Source organism: Pongo abelii, chromosome 1, assembly GCF_028885655.2.
Source record: "Pongo abelii isolate AG06213 chromosome 1, NHGRI_mPonAbe1-v2.0_pri, whole genome shotgun sequence".
Taxonomy (NCBI): domain Eukaryota; kingdom Metazoa; phylum Chordata; class Mammalia; order Primates; family Hominidae; genus Pongo; species Pongo abelii.
Genome location: NC_071985.2, coordinates 221,840,372 through 221,859,633, shown reverse-complemented (window position 1 = coordinate 221,859,633; position 19,262 = coordinate 221,840,372). Strand labels below are relative to the sequence as shown.

The window sequence follows — 19,262 nt, the reverse complement described above, 5'->3', positions numbered from 1 at the left end:
TAATCATATGGGTTAGGCTATCTAACCCATATGATTATGCAATTTAGGCTCTCTAGTGTGACTTCCAGGCCATCTGGTTTGCTTATATTGATCCCTACCCTAGCTAGAGGGAAAGAGCCATTCTAATGAAGATTTTTGCAGTTAGATACTTAGTTACTGGTTTTCCCAAAAGGAATCCAGTTTACTTTTGCTGTGAGCTATTTTGACAAACTATAGTGAGAACTCTGAAAGTTAACAGTTTGTATCTTCTTTAGGGGTATCACTGGAGAATTTCCCCCTCTGTAAAGAATTGCTCATTCCACCTGGAACCCAAAACTATATGGTGAGGATGCGACTCTATGACGTCAACCGTCGGCAGCTGAACCTCACCATCCGGATTGTGTGTCGAGCAGAAGGATCCTTAAAGATCTTCATTTCTGCTCCATATTGGCTAATTAACAAAACAGGTACATACAGGGGCTGCTCAAGTAGGTCTTTGGCATTAGTCATGGGAATTCAGATTTATTTGCTTAACTAACTAAATGGAGCCAATGCAAATAGATTACTTCAACAGTCTGAACTGCTGAAATGTTCCTGCTTCCATCATAAATGCTTAATCATGCTCAAAACTGTCCTTTTAGGCAAGAAACTGAGCCCACTAAATAGATTCAATTTTCACTCTTTTCCCGCTTGATGATTTTATTCGTTCACCATTTGCATCTCTTTCAGATAGACTGGGTGGTATTGATGTAAACTTTCCTCTCCTTCCTAAAGGGTTGCCACTGATCTTCAGACAGGACAATGCCAAGACAGATGCTGCAGGCCAGTTTGAGGAGCATGAGCTGGCTCGGAGCCTGAGTCCTCTCTTATTCTGCTATGCTGACAAAGAGCAGCCAAACCTGTGAGTACAGTTATTTATGGGAAGGGGAAATAAGCTCCCAGGGAAGGGAAGAAATTAGTAAAGGCTATAATATATCCGTGTAAGTAGAAATATACTGTAGATAACAATCCTGACTTGGCAGGGGAATAGAACCATGACCTAATGGGATTTTTGGGGATCTAATTTCTATGTTATTTGATACTGAAAATAAACCATTTGGTTGGTTTATAATGAAAGCTAGTTTTATTTTACATGCATTGAAGTAGTTTTCCTATTCATAACTCTGCCAACGAAGAGAAAGCCACGTGTTCTCCTTCCTCCTCTGCTGTTTTTCTTCCCCTGTAAACTTTTAGCACAGGCACAGGAGCTGGCATCAGAATGGACATAGACTGGTTCTTTGGTAAAGCCATCAGCCTCATTAATCCAATCCAGGATTTGTATCACATTTGGAAATTCATCCCTTTTACTCTTGAAGTAAAATGTGCCATTTTATGGTCTCAAAGCACTCATTGCATGTTTAAAAGCAGGGACAAAAAACAACTGTGAGGATTAGATGACATGTGCTTTTAATGTATGGTAGGAGCATTAATTCACTTTTGTTCTTGGTTTTGACATTTTGCTTTTTACAGGAGTCTTTTAATAGAGCTCTAATCAAAGATAAATGGGTGTATCCAATAGTGCTAAAATGCCATACCGTGTTATCGGTAGAATTGTGCTGACAGCTTAACAGAAAGTCTTCTGGAGTACCACACTTCAGTGGGTACTGATGTGTTTACAAGGGAAGATTGGAGTGTAGATTAGTGTTTGAGGCGTGGAAAGAGGATTGATGAGAGTTCTGGATATTGTAGGGGATGCAGCCAGCCTCTTGGCATGTGCAGCGAGCCCAGTCTCATTCTTTTCCTGAAATGATTTGGACAGTGTTAGATTTAGGATTTGACGTGTGTCACACAGTGTGTTTTATCTGTGAATTGCACAGTTCCCAGAGCATTTCACATAGACCATCTCACTGGATTCTTCCCACCATCCCAATGGTTTAGGCAGGGCAGGAAATATTGTTATATTTTAAGATGAGGAAACAGGCTCAGAGAGATTGCTACCTGCCCAAGTTTATATCGCTTGTTAGTGGTAGAGCTGGAACACACATTCAGGAATTATGTTGCCCAAATCCATGACAGGACACTGGCCAACTAAACAGTGCTTTGCTGTTGTAATAGTATCAGTCCGGCTGGGTGTGGTGGCTCACGCCTGTAATCCCAGCACTTTGGGAGACCGAGGCACATCCCAAGGTCAGGGGTTTGGGACCAGCCTGGCCAACATGGTGAAACCCCGTCTCTACTAAAAATACAAAAATTAGCCAGGTATGGTGGCACATGCCTATAGTCCCGGCTACTCGGGAGGCTGAGGCAAGACAATCACTTGAACCTGGGAGGCAGAGGTTGCAGTGAGCCTAGACTGCACCATTGCATTCCAGCCTGGGTGACAGAGCAAGATTCCGTCTCAAAAAAAAAAAAAAAAAGTATCAGCCCTTAGAAGTAACGCATCATACCTGCATCTTCTGTACATATGCTTCTTGTGCTTTTTAAAATGAGCCCTTGAAACAGCAGAGTCAGCAAAGGATTAGTTTGACTTGAATCCTTGATTTTTAGGGGAATATTAGAAATTGCACCATTTTCCTCATGTGTTATATTCATAGAATCCTAATGTTTTCTCCTATAGCATTTAGTTGTAGATGTCCATAAATTTCACACAGTGTTGTACTGTGGCTGCCTCTAAGATACAGCTTTAACCACTAATGAATTTTCTCACTGTGCTAGGGAATCACATGAGAGTGAGGAAGAGAGTCAGTGGTAGAGATGGAATTTGGGTGATAACTGTATTAGTGTTTCCCAGTTAGAACAGGCAGATAAGACTTTCTTGTGGATGAATATCTACATCTTTGCTTTTCTGCCCCACAGCTGCACGATGAGAATCGGAAGGGGGATTCATCCAGAAGGCATGCCGGGCTGGTGTCAGGGCTTCTCCCTGGATGGTGGTAGTGGTGTCCGAGCTTTGAAAGTCATCCAGCAAGGAAACCGCCCAGGGCTGATCTATAACATTGGTGGGTTACATTTGGGGCAGCGGGACAATCAGAACCATTGGCTGATGACCTCAGGCTTGGAGGAATGAGCTGGCCATGCATTTTGGCCTGACTACAAGTACTGATTTTCTTATTTGGCATTGGGTCAGGTATCTGTTCTCTGAATGCTACACTGATATCAACACAGACCTATTCTCCTGGGGATCTGAGGAGCCACCTAAACACTGCCCTTTTGAGGTCTGTGGCTCTGTTTAATTTCAGACTCACCTGTGTCAGGAAAGTATCAGTTTGGCTTGAATCCTTGTTTTTCAGGGGAATAATAGGAACACTTAGCATGCCTTTCATCCTCCAAGTATTCCCACGCATTCATTAAAATTTGCAAGCCCTAAGAGGGTAAGAAACATTGTTCTCCTTGAAACTGAAGGAGAGAGGTTAAGTGACCTGCCTAGATGCAAAGGGGAAATCTGGGTCAGAAGTAGGATTAGGATTGGGGGATACAAATAAAATGCACTTGGTGGTTGTAGTAATTAAAGCAATCTCCAAACTCACTTTGCTTATGGAGATGGGAAGGGTGGAAAGGGGAGGGGAGGATACTGTACCCATATGTCTCATAGCCACTTGAGAACACTCAAAAGATTCTCTAAAGGGTTAAGATAATTTGATTGAAATATGAATCAAGGTGAAAATTGTAGCAGCACATCCTTTCAGTATATAATTTCCCAGCATCTCAAAGCAATGTTTAGTTTTGAACATTGGAACACCATCTACGACTGCGTGGTCCTGTAGAACTTTCTGTGATGATGGAAATGTTCTGTTTTGCACTATCTAGTAGTAGCCACTAGCCACTAGCCACATGTGGCTGCTGAGCCCTGGAGAGCACATTAGTGAGAAGTAAGGCAAGTATGGCTGAGGAATTGAATTTTTCTTTTTATTTAATTTTAATGAATTTAGGTTTAAATAGCCACATATGGCTACTGGCACCGTATTGGACAGTATGCACATAGTAGTCATAGTTCCTTCCTAGACCAAGGAAAAACTGATGTGATATCATTTACATATTTATCCTGAGTCCCATGGAGAATCAAAGATATGTTTAGATGTCTGAGGATTTATTAATAAAAGAATCTTTCAAGTATAGTTTCCTTTTTGGATTTTTAATCATAGGTTTGTATTCATTCTCCCTTGACATGTGAACTGTTTTCTTAAAGTTGACATTAAGATTTTTAAAAGAAATAAACTTTATTTGATCTTGCAGCACAAGATAGTTATCTTAACTTTTTCTCACTTTTGTTTGCTCCACCCCTTGAATAGGCAAAGGCTGCTTCATGCTGAGTTTGGCTTTCTGCTGGAGTATTTTGCCCTTGATGTATTTTGCAAAGCAAGATATCACAGGTTGACTGGAAGCTGTAGTTGGGACAAATTGGGGTGGGAGGAGCTTGTTCCTTTTAAAGCAGCTAGCACTAAGAACCACAGAAGTCTTGCAGAGGCCAGTTGAGCAAACTGATCAGACATATGCAGTGATTACCCATATAAGTTGTTATGCTAGGAGCATTCACTAAAGCTCGTGGCATATGTTTTGAGGGCTAAGACTGTGATTTAAGTTTTGTTGATCCACCTAGGGAAGGCATAGAGGGAGTGGGCTAAGATAGGACTTTATAATTCTTGAGGGTCATGAACTTTTGCCATATATTCCCACAAGGGAATTTGTGGAATCTCCTACTTGAATATTTTGAAGAATAGGATAGATAACCAACTCCCTTTCGGGAAAGTTTAGAGCATAGTCCAAACTGAAAAGCCGGGGACAGGCTTGCCAGGTAGCCTCACACAGATCTCCAAAAAGAACGATTTTGTGCCTGTTGATCTTATCAGCTTATTGATTTATCAGGGGTTTCCCAGGGCAATATAAGATGTGAAGGGGGAAAGAAGCCCACCTTTTTCCAAAGATTGAATGTCTGTATTGTCCAGAGTACCCTAGACTCTTTTTATAATATTAAATTAGATACATCTTTTATAGTTAGACTTCCTATTAGATATCACCTAACTATGATAATGTTGATTTCTGACAATGAAAGCTTCTCTGTATGTCACAGAAAGAAGTGATAGGGTATAGCTCCATATCCCAGTATTACATAGCATTTCTTAGATACAGAGTTTTAGAGAGATTTTTGTGTGTGACTTTTCTCAGTCTTTCAGGTATTTTCAAGGCTTGTGTTAAAGGAACATCAGCATTTTCAAGCCAGTTTAAGTGAATTACGGCATTAACAGATTGGAATATTTATAATTGGGATTGTGTTGAGAAATCTGTGACACCCGGTTGTCAAATGCTAAGGTGGAGTTTTCTATTTTAATGGTTCTCTTGATACTTGATGACTGCTGAATGGAGTGGAGTCCTTGTATATGTCTCATCACAATACAAGCAAGCCTGATGAGGGTGCTGCTCCGGAGGCTGACTGCCTGGACTTGAATCCCAGCTGTGGCACATACTAGCTGCGTGACATAGAGTCAGTTACTTAGCTTTCCATGCCTTCGTCTCCTCATCTGTAAAATGGAAATAATTAAAATATCTAACTTAGAAGGTTGTTACGAGGATTCAATGTAAAGCCTTTGGGGGAGGGCCTAGCATGTATTAAGAGATCAGTAATTATTATTATTGTTGTTGTTGTTATTTTTATTATTTCTATGATAAATATTTTTATCAATGGGTGACCAGAGCTCAGCCCAGTATCTTGAATGTCATTGCTATATTTATTGTCTGAATGAATGAGTGAATAAATTCATCCCACTGAATTTTTTATTTTTAAAAATTGTTATCAGAGTTTTTAAGATAATTCAGTGCTTTTCTATATTTGGAACCAGCTGTCTTGAGATTTCCTTTGGACTGTTTTCTTATTTTTTCCTAATATATAGTAGGTGCTGAAAACATTAATTTTATAAATGAATAAATTATTTTATTTATTTGTTTTTTGAGACGGAGTCTCGCACTGTCACCCAGACTAGAGGGTAATGGTGCGATCTTGGCTCATTGCAACCTCCGCCTCCCAAGTTCAAGCAATTCTCTTTCTTGCCCCAGCCTCCCAAGTAGCTGGGACTACAGGTGCCGCCACCACGCCCAGCTGATTTTTGTATTTTTAGTAGAGATGGGGTTTCACCATGTTGGCCAGGCTGGTCTCGAACTCCTGACCTCAAATGACCCACCCATCTCGGCCTCCCAAAGTGCTGGGATTACAGGCGTAAGCCACCACACCTGGCCATGAATAATTTCTATAATACTTAGCCTTATGTTTGAGCTGGATTCTTGGGCACTGGGCTAAAATAAAATACTAGAGAAGAGTCAGTGAAGTTTAGAACATTACAGAATCCAACTAAGTAATCTGAAATTTCCACTGTATCTGTAAAAGTGGCAGGTTCTCTAGAAGGAAATTTTGTGTCTCAGGTGTAAGCAAAAAAGTATCATGTGAAACTGTTGTGAGTATTCAGCTTCATAAATGGAAACCTAAGGTATATGTGACTGGACACCTATATATTTTAGTTGCTGTTAAATGGTACACACCGTGTGAAGAAACTAGGAATTAAGGGGATGTTGATATTGCCTCTGAACCTTTTTAAGGCCTAAATGGGAATAAGGAGTAATAATACTTTGAGTACAATTGCTGTTTTCATTACATTCCTAGAAGGTTCAGGTGATACAGTTATTTTCTCAGAGAAACTAAGTAACTGTGAAGGTTATTTATTTTTGTCAGACCAAGAGTTTTCTCTCTTCATGGTTAATTCATAAAAGTGGTTCTTGTTATTTGTAGGTATTGATGTCAAGAAAGGCCGAGGTCGATACATTGACACCTGCATGGTCATCTTTGCCCCCCGTTACCTGTTAGATAATAAATCATCTCACAAGCTTGCATTTGCACAGAGGGAATTTGCCAGGGGACAGGTGAGCAGTTTGCTTTTGAAGGATGAGAGTGCCTATTTAATAGCACGAGTTTTAATGTCATCTTCTGTGAAGACTGTATGTTCTGTGATGCGAGTAACTGCTCTGTGCCTTTGGTACCCAGATAGCTCCTGTTAGAGGGTAAGGCTCAGAGTAGGTACTCAGTAACACTTATTGTCATGAATCGACTTGTTGACTAAAGCCTGTGATCCTATGTGTTTTAGGGAACAGCCAATCCCGAAGGTTACATTTCCACCCTTCCTGGTTCCAGTGTGGTGTTCCACTGGCCTCGGAATGACTATGATCAGCTATTGTGTGTCAGACTGATGGATGTTCCCAATTGTATTTGGTCTGGAGGCTTTGAAGTCAACAAGAATAATTCCTTCCATATCAACATGAGGTAAGTTTGAGACTCTAAATATAGACACAAATGTAGTTTGAGATGTAGTACTGTAATAACAGTTTGAGATGTGGTACTGTAATAACAAGCCTTTTGTAAAATGGGCACAAATATTTCTGGCTCAGACAGAGATCTTAGAACTTGCAAAGTCCAGGGAAGTGTGAGAGGATAATTTGATGGAATAAACTAAAGGAGGTGTTGCCCGTTTTGACCATGGTGTAATTGCTGTTGTCTAATCCAAAGAGTAGCACTGAGCTCATATTTTGATTACCTGCAACTTTGAAAGGTCTGTCTGCATTTAGATGGTAACGCTCATTATAAATATTTTTGTATATTCTGACATATTTATACAAACCCTTCTTTCATTTGATGCTGTTCTAGTAAATCATCTGGCTTTCTACACCTAATGTGGTAACACTCAGTTCTTGTTAAGAAAAATTAACCAGGCCGGGCGCAATGGCTCATGCCTGTAATCCCAGCACTTTGGGAGGCCGACACAGGTGGATCACGAGGTCAAGAGATCGAGACCATCCTGGCCAACATGATGAAACCCCATCTCTGCTAAAAATACAAAAATTAGCTGGGGGTGGTGGTGTGTGGCTGTAGTCTCAGCTACTCAGGAGGCTGAGACAGGAGAATCACCTGAATCCAGGAGGCGGAGGTTGCAGTGAGCTGAGATTACGCCACTGCATTCCAGTCTGGCGACAGTGAGACTCCATCTCAAAAAAAAAAAAAAAAAATCAGCCTTAACTAGCCCAGGATGATTTAAACTTTCTTCTTGCTTTCATCAAATACTTTAAAAAAATTATTTAAAAATATTTTAAATTGTGGTAAAACAGATATAAAATTTACTGTCTTAACCATTTTTAAGTATACAGTTAACTGGTGTAAGTACATTTATATTATTTTGGAAATAATCCCCCAAACTCTTTTCATCTTGCGAAACTGAAACTCTGTACCCATTAAACTTAACTCCTCATTCCCATTCCCCTCAGCCCCTGGCCACCATGTTCTACTTTGTGTCTATAAATTTGACTACTCTAGGTACCTCATGTAAGTTTAATCAAACGGTATTTGTCTTTTTGTGACTGGCTTATTTCACTTAGCATAATATTGTCAATGTCCGTATTAATATTTGTGTTTATTCACCTATTAATGGACACTTGGGTTGCTTCCACCTTTGGCTATCATGAACTACTGCGAACATAGGTGTATCCATATCGGTTCAAGACCCTGCTTTCAGTTATTTTGGGTATAGATCCAGATGTGGAATTGTTGGATCACATGATCATTCTGGTTTTAATTTTTTGAGGAACCACCATAGGTTTCCACAGTCATTGCACCATTTTACTTCCCTGACACCAGTGCACAGGGTTCCACTTTCTCCACAACCTCACCAACACTTGTTTTCTTTGTTTTTGACACAAGCCTTAAGTGATAGTCCTGCCTCTGTATAATGGGTATGAGGTGGTATCGCACTGTGGTTTAGATTCTTATTTCCTTAATGATTAGTGATGTTGAGCATCTTTTCATGTGCTTTTTGGCCATTTGTATATCTTCATTGGAAAAAATATCTATTCAATTCCTTTGCCAATTTTTGAATTAGGTTGTTTTTGAATTGTAGGAATTCCTATTCTAAGCGTTTTATAGTTTTAGCTCTGACTTCTAGGTCTTTGATTCGTTTTGGGTTAATGTTTGTGTATGGCATAAGGTGAAGGTCCAGCTTCACTTTTTGGTATGTGGATATTTGGTTTTCTCAGCACCATTTATTGAAAAGACTCTCCTTTCCCATTAAATGATCTTGGTACTGTTGTTGAAAATCATTTGACCCTACAGGTGGAAGTTTATTTCTGGGCTGTCTAATCTGTTCCATTGGTCTATATGTCTTTATGCCAGTACCACCCTGTTTTGATTATAGTTGCTTTGTATTAAATTTTGGAATAAGGAAATGTGAGACCTCCAACTTTGTTGTTGTTTTTCAAGGTTGTTTTCTCTATTCAGAGTTCCTTAGATCCATATGAATTTCAAGATGGATTTTGCAAAAAATGCTGTTGGGATGTTGATAGGGATTGCATTAAGTCCATAGGGTTTTGTAGTATTGACATCTTAAAAATTATGTTTTCCAGTCCCTGAACATGGGAAGTCTTTTCAGTTGTGTCTTTAATTTCTCTCATCAGGCCGGGCATGGTGGCTCACGCCTGTAATCCCAGCCCTTTGGGAGGCCTAGGTGGGTGGATCACGAGGTCAGGAGTCAGACCAGCCTGACCAACATGGTGAAACCCCATCTCTACTGAAAATACAAAAATTAGCCAGGCATGGTGGTGTGCACCTATAATCCCAGCTGTTCAGGAGGCTGAGGAAGGAGAATCACTTGAACCCGGAGGCGGAGGTTGCAGTGACCCGAGATCGTGCCATTGCACTCCAGCCTGGGTAACAGAGTGAGACTCTGTCTCAAAAAAAAAAAAAAAAAAAAATTTCTTTCATCAAATGCTTTTGAAGTTGAAGAATCTGAAATCAGTGCTATTTCAACATGTTTAGAAGCAAAATTTAATCTTTTATACTTTATGGTCAGCTCTCTATTGAGAACACTATTACAAAGGAACAGAAATATGATAATTTAACAATAGATGTTCCAAAATATTTCTTAAAATAGTGGTTTTGTTTTTGTTTTTGTTTTTGTTGGAAATAGAGTCTTGTTCTGTTGCCCAGGCTTGAGTGCGGTGGTCCAATCATAGTTCACTGTGACTTTGAACACCTAGGCTGAAGTGACCCTCCTGCCTACTGAGTAGCTAGGACTACAGGCATGCACCACCATGCCTGGCTAATTTAAAAAAAAAAATAGAAAAAAGTAGAGATAAGGTCTCACTGTGTTGCCCAGGCTGGTCTGGAACTTCTGGTCTCAAGTGATCCTCCTGCCCTGGCCTCCCAAAGTGCTAAGATTATAGGCGTGAGCCACCATACCTGGCCCCAAAATAGTATTTATATTTGACTTTTAAATGTATTATCTGATTCAGTAGTGAGCTCTTCTTAATTATACTTTGCCCTGGCCTTTTTTAGTGTGAATTGGATCTGGATATAGTGGTTTTTAGGCTATGTTTTTAGGAGCTGTTGGGTTTTAAGAAGGTGACTCTAGTGCCCAAGGGAGCCTACTGGGTAGGGCTCTAGCAGTCTCATCCCTACCTCAACCAGCGCTTTTGTCTGTTAGCATAATGTGTTCCCCGTAAGATTTTATTTGGGTGAAGGAGTTGGGAGGGAAAAGGGATTCTATAGCTAAAACCACCATTGTTTTGTATATTCCCTGGATAGAGGCAGCCCCTATCCGTTGTGTGAGAATTGGAAGCCAGTTTGGAGGAGGAGGATGATTTGTGTAATTTTTGTTAATCCTTTTAAAATGGTTTTAACGGGCAGTCCTAAACTACTGCGAACAGACCTATGCCATCTATTTCATTTACTTTCCTCACCTTTTCATTTGGAAACAATTTAAACTATAGGAAAGTTACAAAAGTAGTAAATGAATATCCCTATATCTTTTACCTAGATTTACCAGTTTTCAGCATGTTGCTACATGTTGCTTCTCTCTTCACATACATCAACACACATTTTCCTTTCTGAACTATTTGAAAGTAAATTAAAGTCATCATGATACTTAAGCCATAAAAACTTCACTTATCACCTAAAAATAGGGACATTTTTCTAATTAAATGTAATACTATTATCACATACTGATGAAATTTAACCTTGATATGTTTTCTAATAAATAGTTTTCATTGACTGAACGAATGACTAAAATGTCCTTCAAAGCAACTCCCTTCCCATTGATCTAGGATTTTTTACTTGCCACGTGTATTCTCGTCTTCTTTAATCTAGAGTAGTCCCGCTTTGCCCATTTTGTGTTTAGTGACATTGACATTTTTGAAGATTCCAAACTAGTTTCTTGTAGAATGTCCTATTTTCTGCATTTGGGCAGTGATTTCCTGTCTGTAGATTTGGGTCAAATATTTTCGATAACTGTACTACCTGTGTGATGCTGTGTGTCTCCCACCGTGTCACATCAGGATGCCTGTGGTGTCTGTTGGTCTCATTATTGGTGGTGATAAGTTGTTCATCACCTGGTTAAGGTGGTGTCCAGCAGGCCTCTTTTTTGTGAAGTTTCCTTTGTTCTTTGTAAATAAGAATAATCCCATTGAGGGAATAATTTAAGACTAAGTGAATATTCTGTTTCCCAAAAAGCTTTCATTCAATGGTTTAATGGTTCTTGAATCACTTATTACATTGGTGGTTGCAATGAAATTTTTTTTTTTTTTTGGAGACGGAGTCTCACTCAGTCGCCCAGGCTGGAGTGCAGTGGCGCGATCTCGGCTCCCTGCAAGCTCCGCATCCTGGGTTCACACCATTCTCCTGCCTCAGCCTCCTGAGTAGCTGGTACTACAGGTGCCTGCCACTACGCCTGGCTAATATTTTTGTGTTTTTAGTAGAGACGCGGTTTCACCGTGTTAACCAGGATGGTCTCGATCTCCTGACCTCGTGATCCACCCGTCTTGGCCTCCTGAAGTGCTGGGATTGCAGGTGTGAGCCACCACACCCGGCTGCAATGCAGATTTTTAAAAAATTAATTATTTTATTTTTATTTTTAATTGAGATGAGGTCTCACCACGTTGCCCAGGCTGGTCTCGAACTCCTGGGCTAAAGTGATCCTCCCACCTTGGCCTCCCAAAGTGCTGGGATTACAGGTGTGAGCCACCATGCCTAGCTAGAAATGCTGATTTTTAATTCTCTAATTTCCTGTACATTTATTCGCTGATATTTTTCTGTTAAGGTAAACTTTCCATTCCCTTTAGCGATTTTTCTGTATATAAATGTATATACACACACACACACACACACACACACACACACACACACACACACACACATACACATACATTATATCCATCCATCCTCTTCTTTATAGCAGAATATCAGTGTATAAATGTTGAGGAAATGGGAGAATTAGAAAATCACCATTTTCCAATTTCTACTTTTTTTCAGATGATGAAAGAACACACAGTGGGCTGTAAGATCAGTAGTATTGACTGAGGCCCAAACAGTGTTGTGATTGTCAGAAATATGAGAAGTAAGTGGATGGCATCTTGTCTCCTACATTTTATGTAGCCTCTTTTGTTTCCTTGTCCTGCAGGGATACCTTGGGAAAATGCTTCTTCCTACGAGTGGAAATTACTCTCCGAGGAGCTACATATAGGATCTCATTTAGTGACACAGATCAGTTACCTCCTCCTTTCCGAATTGACAACTTTTCTAAGGTATCAAGTGGAGTTGAGAGCCAGTTTGACTGTTTCATGTGTGGGAGGGTGGAGTGTGTACTGCCCTTGACACAATGGTACAATACATTTTCAACTTGGGTTTAAAGGAAGCTATATGGATAGGTTCTTTATATCTGGACAAGCCTAGAAATCCTTACCATTAAGAGGTGTTTTCTGCTGGTTATTTTGATTGCTGGGCAGCCTTCTCCAGGCAGAAGTAATCTTTTAGTCCCCAGATTTATTTATTTTGACTAGAGTGGTTGGTTGACACTGTGTCTTCTGTAGACATCCCGTCCAAACAGAGAAAGACGTCGGCTTGTCAGTGACAATGGGAATGGGCAATTCTGCTGTTGCTTAGTTACAGTGAGCATTTTAATACATTTTTCAAGAAAGTCAATATGGAAATCATTAGATTCTATTTTAATTATGCTTTCAAATAATAGTAGGTCTTTAGATTCTATTTTAATTATGCTTTCAAATAATAGTAGGTCTTATATGTGATGATTTGTAGCCAAATTCCAAAATTCTTATTTTTTTCTGTATTCACAATATATCACAGGGGCTTCGGGCTAGAAAGATGCCACTGGAAGGACAGAATTGCTCCCCTTAGATATTTGACTTGGCAAAGCATTTAAAGCCTTTAATTCAATAGGATATATATATATGTGTGTGTGTGTGTGTGTGTGTGTGTGTGTGTGTGTGTAGCACATGTCCTTTAATTGGTGAGTTTTTTTGGAATGTGTAAGATGATTAGAAACATTGGAAAGGTGAGATGATGAATTTCACTGGGGCTTATTCCCTGTGTAAGATTCATTTAGGAGGGATTTGGAACTTAAACCTAGAAAGCACTGACTCACTTTTCAGTAACCCCCCTCTGAATGGAAGTCCTCTTTGTCCTCTCTGCCATCACTCTAGGTCCCGGTTGTCTTTACTCAGCATGGCGTAGCTGAACCCAGGCTCCGGACTGAAGTGAAGCCCATGACTTCATTGGATTATGCCTGGGACGAACCCACCTTGCCACCTTTTATCACTCTGACTGTTAAAGGGGCAGGGTCCTCCGAGATCAACTGCAACATGAATGATTTCCAGGATAATCGGCAGCTTTATTATGAAAATTTCATTTACATTGCTGCTACATATACATTCTCTGGGTAATTCTTGATTAAATTACTGTTCTTATAAAGCAGAAGGTTCTAATTATTAACAGGTTTTAAATGTTAAGCAGTTTCTTAGGAGACCAAAGTACAAAGGAAGATTCTTTCATTCTTTACCAAATCCTGGGCTCAGTGTCTATCTTAAGAGGTCATGTAATTTAAACTCTTGACTTTTGGCTAGATTAAAATTTATTGAAAGAGTCAAGACCCTTCTTGTGTTAAAGATCTCTCCCCAGAATTCATTCTAGTATTTAAATTTTCTTTTTGCTATTTATTAGTCTGTTTTGCCTGTTTCCTCTTTTGAAACTGACTAATCTTCATCATAATTATTCAAGTCATCATTCTCACTCTCCTCCCACCATCCCATTGAGAATACTGATTAAGCAGACACCTAAGGGTCTGTGTTAATATTCACCTAAAGCCAAATATAGTAGCTTAATTTCACAGAAATTCCATTGCCTTAGAATTATAATCTTCACTGTTGTTTGACTAGTTGTATTTAGAAAAGTCAGATGAAGAATATTGAGCTTATTTTAATTCTGTTAGATTGCCACGCAGAGATTCAAAACACTGGGCTTTCAGAAAGTAGTCATTCTACCAACATATAAATATAGCTTATTGTTTCTGTGCTGAAATAACAGGGCCAATTTTAAAGTGTATCTGAAGAAATGGAAAATAGCTTAATCTTTAACATTACAAATATAAATCACCTGATGAATAGGGCGTTTAAAGTCACATTCCTTTCCAAAATGTTTGGAACATTTTTGCATATGAATAAGATTTTTATACATGCCTGGGGCCCAGAAAATAATCTCTGGGTTTTTGCATTATCTCTCTCATCTGTTTAGAGTCCAGATTTCACTAGTAATAATTGAATCTGCAGAGAAGGACCATTCTTCTTTGTCTGTTGACGTTCCCTTTGGTAACGATGGTGCTAGATGTTTATCTTGTTGTAATTGAGTCAATATGTTTGTTTGTTGTTAATTTGTTTTTAAAGATTATGGCACTTAACAGTGGGACATGCTTAAAGTTTAATGCCTGAAAAACCGAATCTAAATCTGGTTGTTAGTCATGTTTTTCTCCTTATGTTCTATAAATTCCAGTAGTTACTAAGCTCTTTAACTGAAGAATCCTAGTGGAGGATTATGGGCTTGATGGGTTGAACCGATATGGAAGACATACAAAGAGAAGCTCCTGGAATCTTGGTGTGCAGAATCTAACAGCAGAATTAGAATAATCTTGCTGTGCTAAGAGGTTGAACCATTTTTTGGAGTATATTAGATACTAATTCTTTGCATTCTTGGAAGGAATAAATGATGAAGAAGAATTTTTTTTTAAAATTTTGTTTTTGAGGTGAAACATAACATAAAAGTATTTTAAAGTGAACAGTTCAGTGGCATTTGGTACATTCATAATGTTGTGGCACCACCACCTCTTCCTAGTTCAGAGCATTTTTATCACCCCAAAAAGAAACCAAAACCTATTGAGCAGTCACTCCCCATTCCTCCCTGTCTCTAGCCACAGGAAACCACCTATCTGCTTTTGGTCTTTATGGGTCGACCTATTCTGGACATTCAGAGAAATGGAATCATAGGGTGACCTTTTTTGTCTGGATTCTTTCACTTAGCATAATGTTTCTGAGGTTTATACACATTGTAGCATGTGGCAATACTTCATTCTTTTTTTTTTTGTTTTTTTTTGAGACTGAGTTTTGCTCTTGTTTCTCAGGCTGGAGTGCAGTGGTGTGATCTTGGCTCACTGCAACCTCCACCTCCCGGGTTCAAGCGATTCTCCTGCCTCAGCCTCCTGAGTAGTTGGGATTACAGGTGCACGCCACCACGCCTGGCTAATTTTTTTGTATTTTTAGTAGAGATGGGATTTCACCACGTTGGTCAGGCTGTTCTCGAACTCCTGACCTCAGGCGATCCACCCACCTTGGCCTCCCAAAGTGCTGGGATTACAGGCTTGAGCCACCGCTCCTGGCCCATTCTTTTTATGAAAAGTACCCAGTATTTTTTGTGGCTGAATACTATGCTATATACTACATTTTTGTTTATCCAGTTATTTGTTGTTGGACATTTTGTTGTTTCTGCGTTTTGGCTATTGTAAACAGTGTTGCTATGAACATGCCTATACATATATTTGTTTGAGTACTTGTTTTCAATTCTTTTGCTTTATACAGAAGAGTGGAGTTGCTGGGTTCTATTATAATTCTAAGTTTAACTTTTTGAGGAACCGCCATACTGTTTTCCACAGTGGCTAAACGATTGTACATTGCTACCAACAATGTACAGAGGTTCCAGTTTCTCCACATCCTCGCCAACGTGTGTTGGTTTTTGGTTTTGTTTTTATTTTTATTTTTGAGACAAGGTCTCTGTCACCCAGGCTGGTGTGCAGTGGCACAATCTTGGCCTGCTGCATCCTCAACCTCCTGGGATCAAATGGTCCTCCTGCTTCAGCCTCTCTCGTAGCTGGGACTACAGGTGTGCAGCACCACGCCCAGCTAATTAAAAAAAATTTTTTTTTTTGGTAGAGACAGGGTCTCACTATTTTGTCCAGGCTGGTCTCAAACTCCTGGGCCCAAGCTATGTACCTGCCACAGCCTCCCAAAGTGCTAGAATTACACATGTGAGTCACTGTGCCAGGCCTGGTTTTGTTTTGTTTTGTTTTGTTTTAAATGATATCCATCCTACTGGGTATGAAATGGTATCTCATTGTGGCTTTTGATTTGCATCCTTAATAACTAATGATGTTACACGTCTTTTCATGTGCTTATTAGTCATTTGTGTATATTCTTTGGAGAAAGTGTATTCAAATACTGTCCATATTTCAAATGGAATTATTTGCCTTTTTATTGTTGAATTGTCAGAGTTCTTCATATCTGTCAGTCTCTTATCAGATGTATGATTTGCAATTTTTTTCTCCCATTATTTTTGTGAGTTCTCTTTTTACTTTTAGATTGTGTCCTTTCAAGCACAGAAGTTTCTCATTTTGATCACATATAATTTATCTGCTTTGGGAGAAACAAAGATTGCTTGTGCTTTTGGTGTCATGAAGACTAGTTTTTAACGCTGAATTAATCCATTTCCTTTTTTTTTTTTTTTTTTTGCTAATAGGGGTTAGTAGAAAGAGGAGAATAATCTAAATAAAACTTCCAAACATCCCTAAGTGTAGCCAGGCTGCAACATTCCATAAAGCTTAGGATTCTTTAGCTTCAGAGAAACGTAACACGATTGAATTGGAGGAAGTTGATTAGAACCCTTTGTTTTCTTTTCATCCTAAAGGGACCTCTGATTTCTTGCCAAGACTTGGGGATGCAATGATGCTGATCATCTGCCTGGCAGAGTAAAGCTAATTTTTGGTCCCTTGAATTGTCTGGCTTGGTTTTGGTTTTTTTTTTTTTTTTTTTTTTTGCTTTTTTTGGGGGTTGGGGCAGAATCGCATTCTATCACCCAGGCTGGAGTGTAGTGGCGCAGTCTCAGCTCACTGCAACCTCTGCCTCTCGGGTTCAAGCAATTCTCATACCTATGCCTCGTGAGTAACTGGGATTACAGGGACCTGCCTCCATGCCTGGCTAATTTTTGTATTTTTAATAGAGACGGGATTTTGCCATGTTGGTCAGGCTGGTCTCGCACTCCTGGCTTCAAGAGATCCACCTGCCTTGGCCTCCCAAAGTGCTAGGATTACAGGCAGGAGCCGCTGTGCCTGGCCAAATTTTTTGCCTTTTTTTTTGGTGGGGGGGGCCTCTAAAGATATATGGTTATACTTTTACATCTGAATTTTAAGTCACTAAAATTATTAAGAGAAGAAAAATGTCAGAGTATGTCTTCTGAGAGATGAATCTTGAAACTGTGTGGGGAAAAAATGCAACCCTGATCTTTCTGCTCTTGCATCAGACTTTTTCTTCTATCCTTTAAAAAATTTTCTCTTTAATAAAAGTTTTGGGCATTTGCCTATTAATACTTGAATACATGTGTGAGTATGTGTGTATACCTGTATATATATTTATATGTAATATATATATATTTTAAATTCTAGCTTGCAGGAGGGAACAGGCAGGCCTGTGGCTTCCAACAAGGCCATTACCTGTGCGGAGCTTGTTTTGGATGTCTCGCCCAAGACACAAAGAGTCATTTTAAAAAAGAAGGTAAGAGAGCTTACAATCAGAGTTTAGAATACAAGGTTTTTATCACTGGATGGGACTCAGGATCACCCAGTACAGAGTCCTTATTTCATGATGAGGCCATAGGGACTTGTGTGGAACCCAGGCCTCTTGGCATTTCCAGGTCAGTGTTAGGGCGGATGAGTACCAGATCAGGAGTAAGAAGACTTCTGGAGTGGGATATGATCACCAGGTGTGATCAGCAGAACGTGACTAATAAATATATGTGGAATTACTAAGGGCTGGGTGACTGTTAAGCAGACAAGAACAAATTTCTAAGATTAACTAGCAATAATTGTAACATTTTATATGACATTTTATAACCTATAGAACATTTTCAGTTATTATTTCACTTGATAAGGATGACAGCTAGTAAATAGATAATAAAAGAGTTACATTGACATTTAAAATTAGGTAAAAGTGTATAAATTGGCATTAAGAAATGGACCTCTCCTTTTTAGTTGGAAACCAAATGTAGAAAGTTTGACATTTTAGGTTTTTGTTTGGTTTGTTTTTGTTTTTTTACTTTTTATTTGGAAACAATCTCAGATTTCCAGAAAATTGGCAAGAATTTTACCAAAGTGGGGCTGTGATGTTGATTTGTCCCCTTACTGGTGACGTTAACTTATTGCAATTGATTAAGAAGGTGTGTGGTAGCCTTTTCCACTGAGAAGTGAGGCTACTCTTTTTCTTTTTATAATCAGTCAAGATTTTGTGGCGTGGTACTTTGAGACTACATAAACCTCCTATTTGTCATATTTTCTATTTATGTATGCATATGTATATGTGTCATTCAGTATGGGCTGCTGTTTTATTCAGTGTGTTATCTGTTACTGTGTCAGTATGTGTGTGCGTATGTATGTATGTATGTATGTATGTATGTATGTATGTATTTATTTATTTTTGAGATGGAATCTTGCTCTGTTGCCTAGGCTGGAGTGCAATGGCACGATCTCAGCTCACTACAACCTCTGCCTCCTGGGGTTCAAGCGATTCTCCTGCCTCAGCCTCCCAAGTAGCTGGGACTACAGGAGCCCACCACCACACCCAACTAATTTTTGTATTTTTAGTAGAGATGGGGTTTCGCCATGTTGGCCAGGCTGGTCTTGAACTCCTGACCTCAGGTAATCTGCCTGCCTTGGCCTCCGAAAGTGCTAGGATTACAGGCCTGAGCCACCATGCCTGGCCAGTATTTATTTTGATGCTCAGTTTTTCTTATCTTTGGCCAGTGGGAGCTCCTTTAACCTTCCATGTCCTTTCAACATGTGCCCTCACTTCCTTACTTTCTGACACAGCAAGTTATCCTGGGTTCATCTTAATATTTTTCCCTGCACCATTCCTGGAATTTGCCATTTCTCCAGGGAGCCCTCATCCCTTCTATCAGA

General features: G+C 39.5%; 1 protein-coding gene and 1 long non-coding RNA gene across 8 annotated transcripts in view; one reads left to right on the top strand and one right to left on the bottom strand.

Annotated features, from left to right (window-relative positions):
- Positions 1 to 19,262, top strand: part of VPS13D (vacuolar protein sorting 13 homolog D) — a 282,625-nt gene that overhangs the window by 125,754 nt on the left and 137,609 nt on the right. For all 7 annotated transcript variants that reach the window (XM_024252889.2, XM_024252903.2, XM_024252907.3 and 4 more), the window contains 8 exons: positions 255 to 446; positions 754 to 880; positions 2,815 to 2,957; positions 6,734 to 6,864; positions 7,086 to 7,261; positions 12,438 to 12,561; positions 13,477 to 13,712; positions 17,754 to 17,862. In XM_024252889.2, coding sequence (XP_024108657.2) covers positions 255 to 446; positions 754 to 880; positions 2,815 to 2,957; positions 6,734 to 6,864; positions 7,086 to 7,261; positions 12,438 to 12,561; positions 13,477 to 13,712; positions 17,754 to 17,862 — 1,238 coding nt within the window. The remainder of the gene's footprint in view (positions 1 to 254; positions 447 to 753; positions 881 to 2,814; positions 2,958 to 6,733; positions 6,865 to 7,085; positions 7,262 to 12,437; positions 12,562 to 13,476; positions 13,713 to 17,753; positions 17,863 to 19,262) is intronic.
- LOC129052073 (uncharacterized) lies at positions 4,174 to 12,926 on the bottom strand. Its single transcript, XR_008516812.2, has 2 exons — positions 12,720 to 12,926; positions 4,174 to 5,474 (listed from the first exon to the last, which is right to left on the bottom strand). It is a non-coding gene; the product is annotated as an uncharacterized LOC129052073 (long non-coding RNA).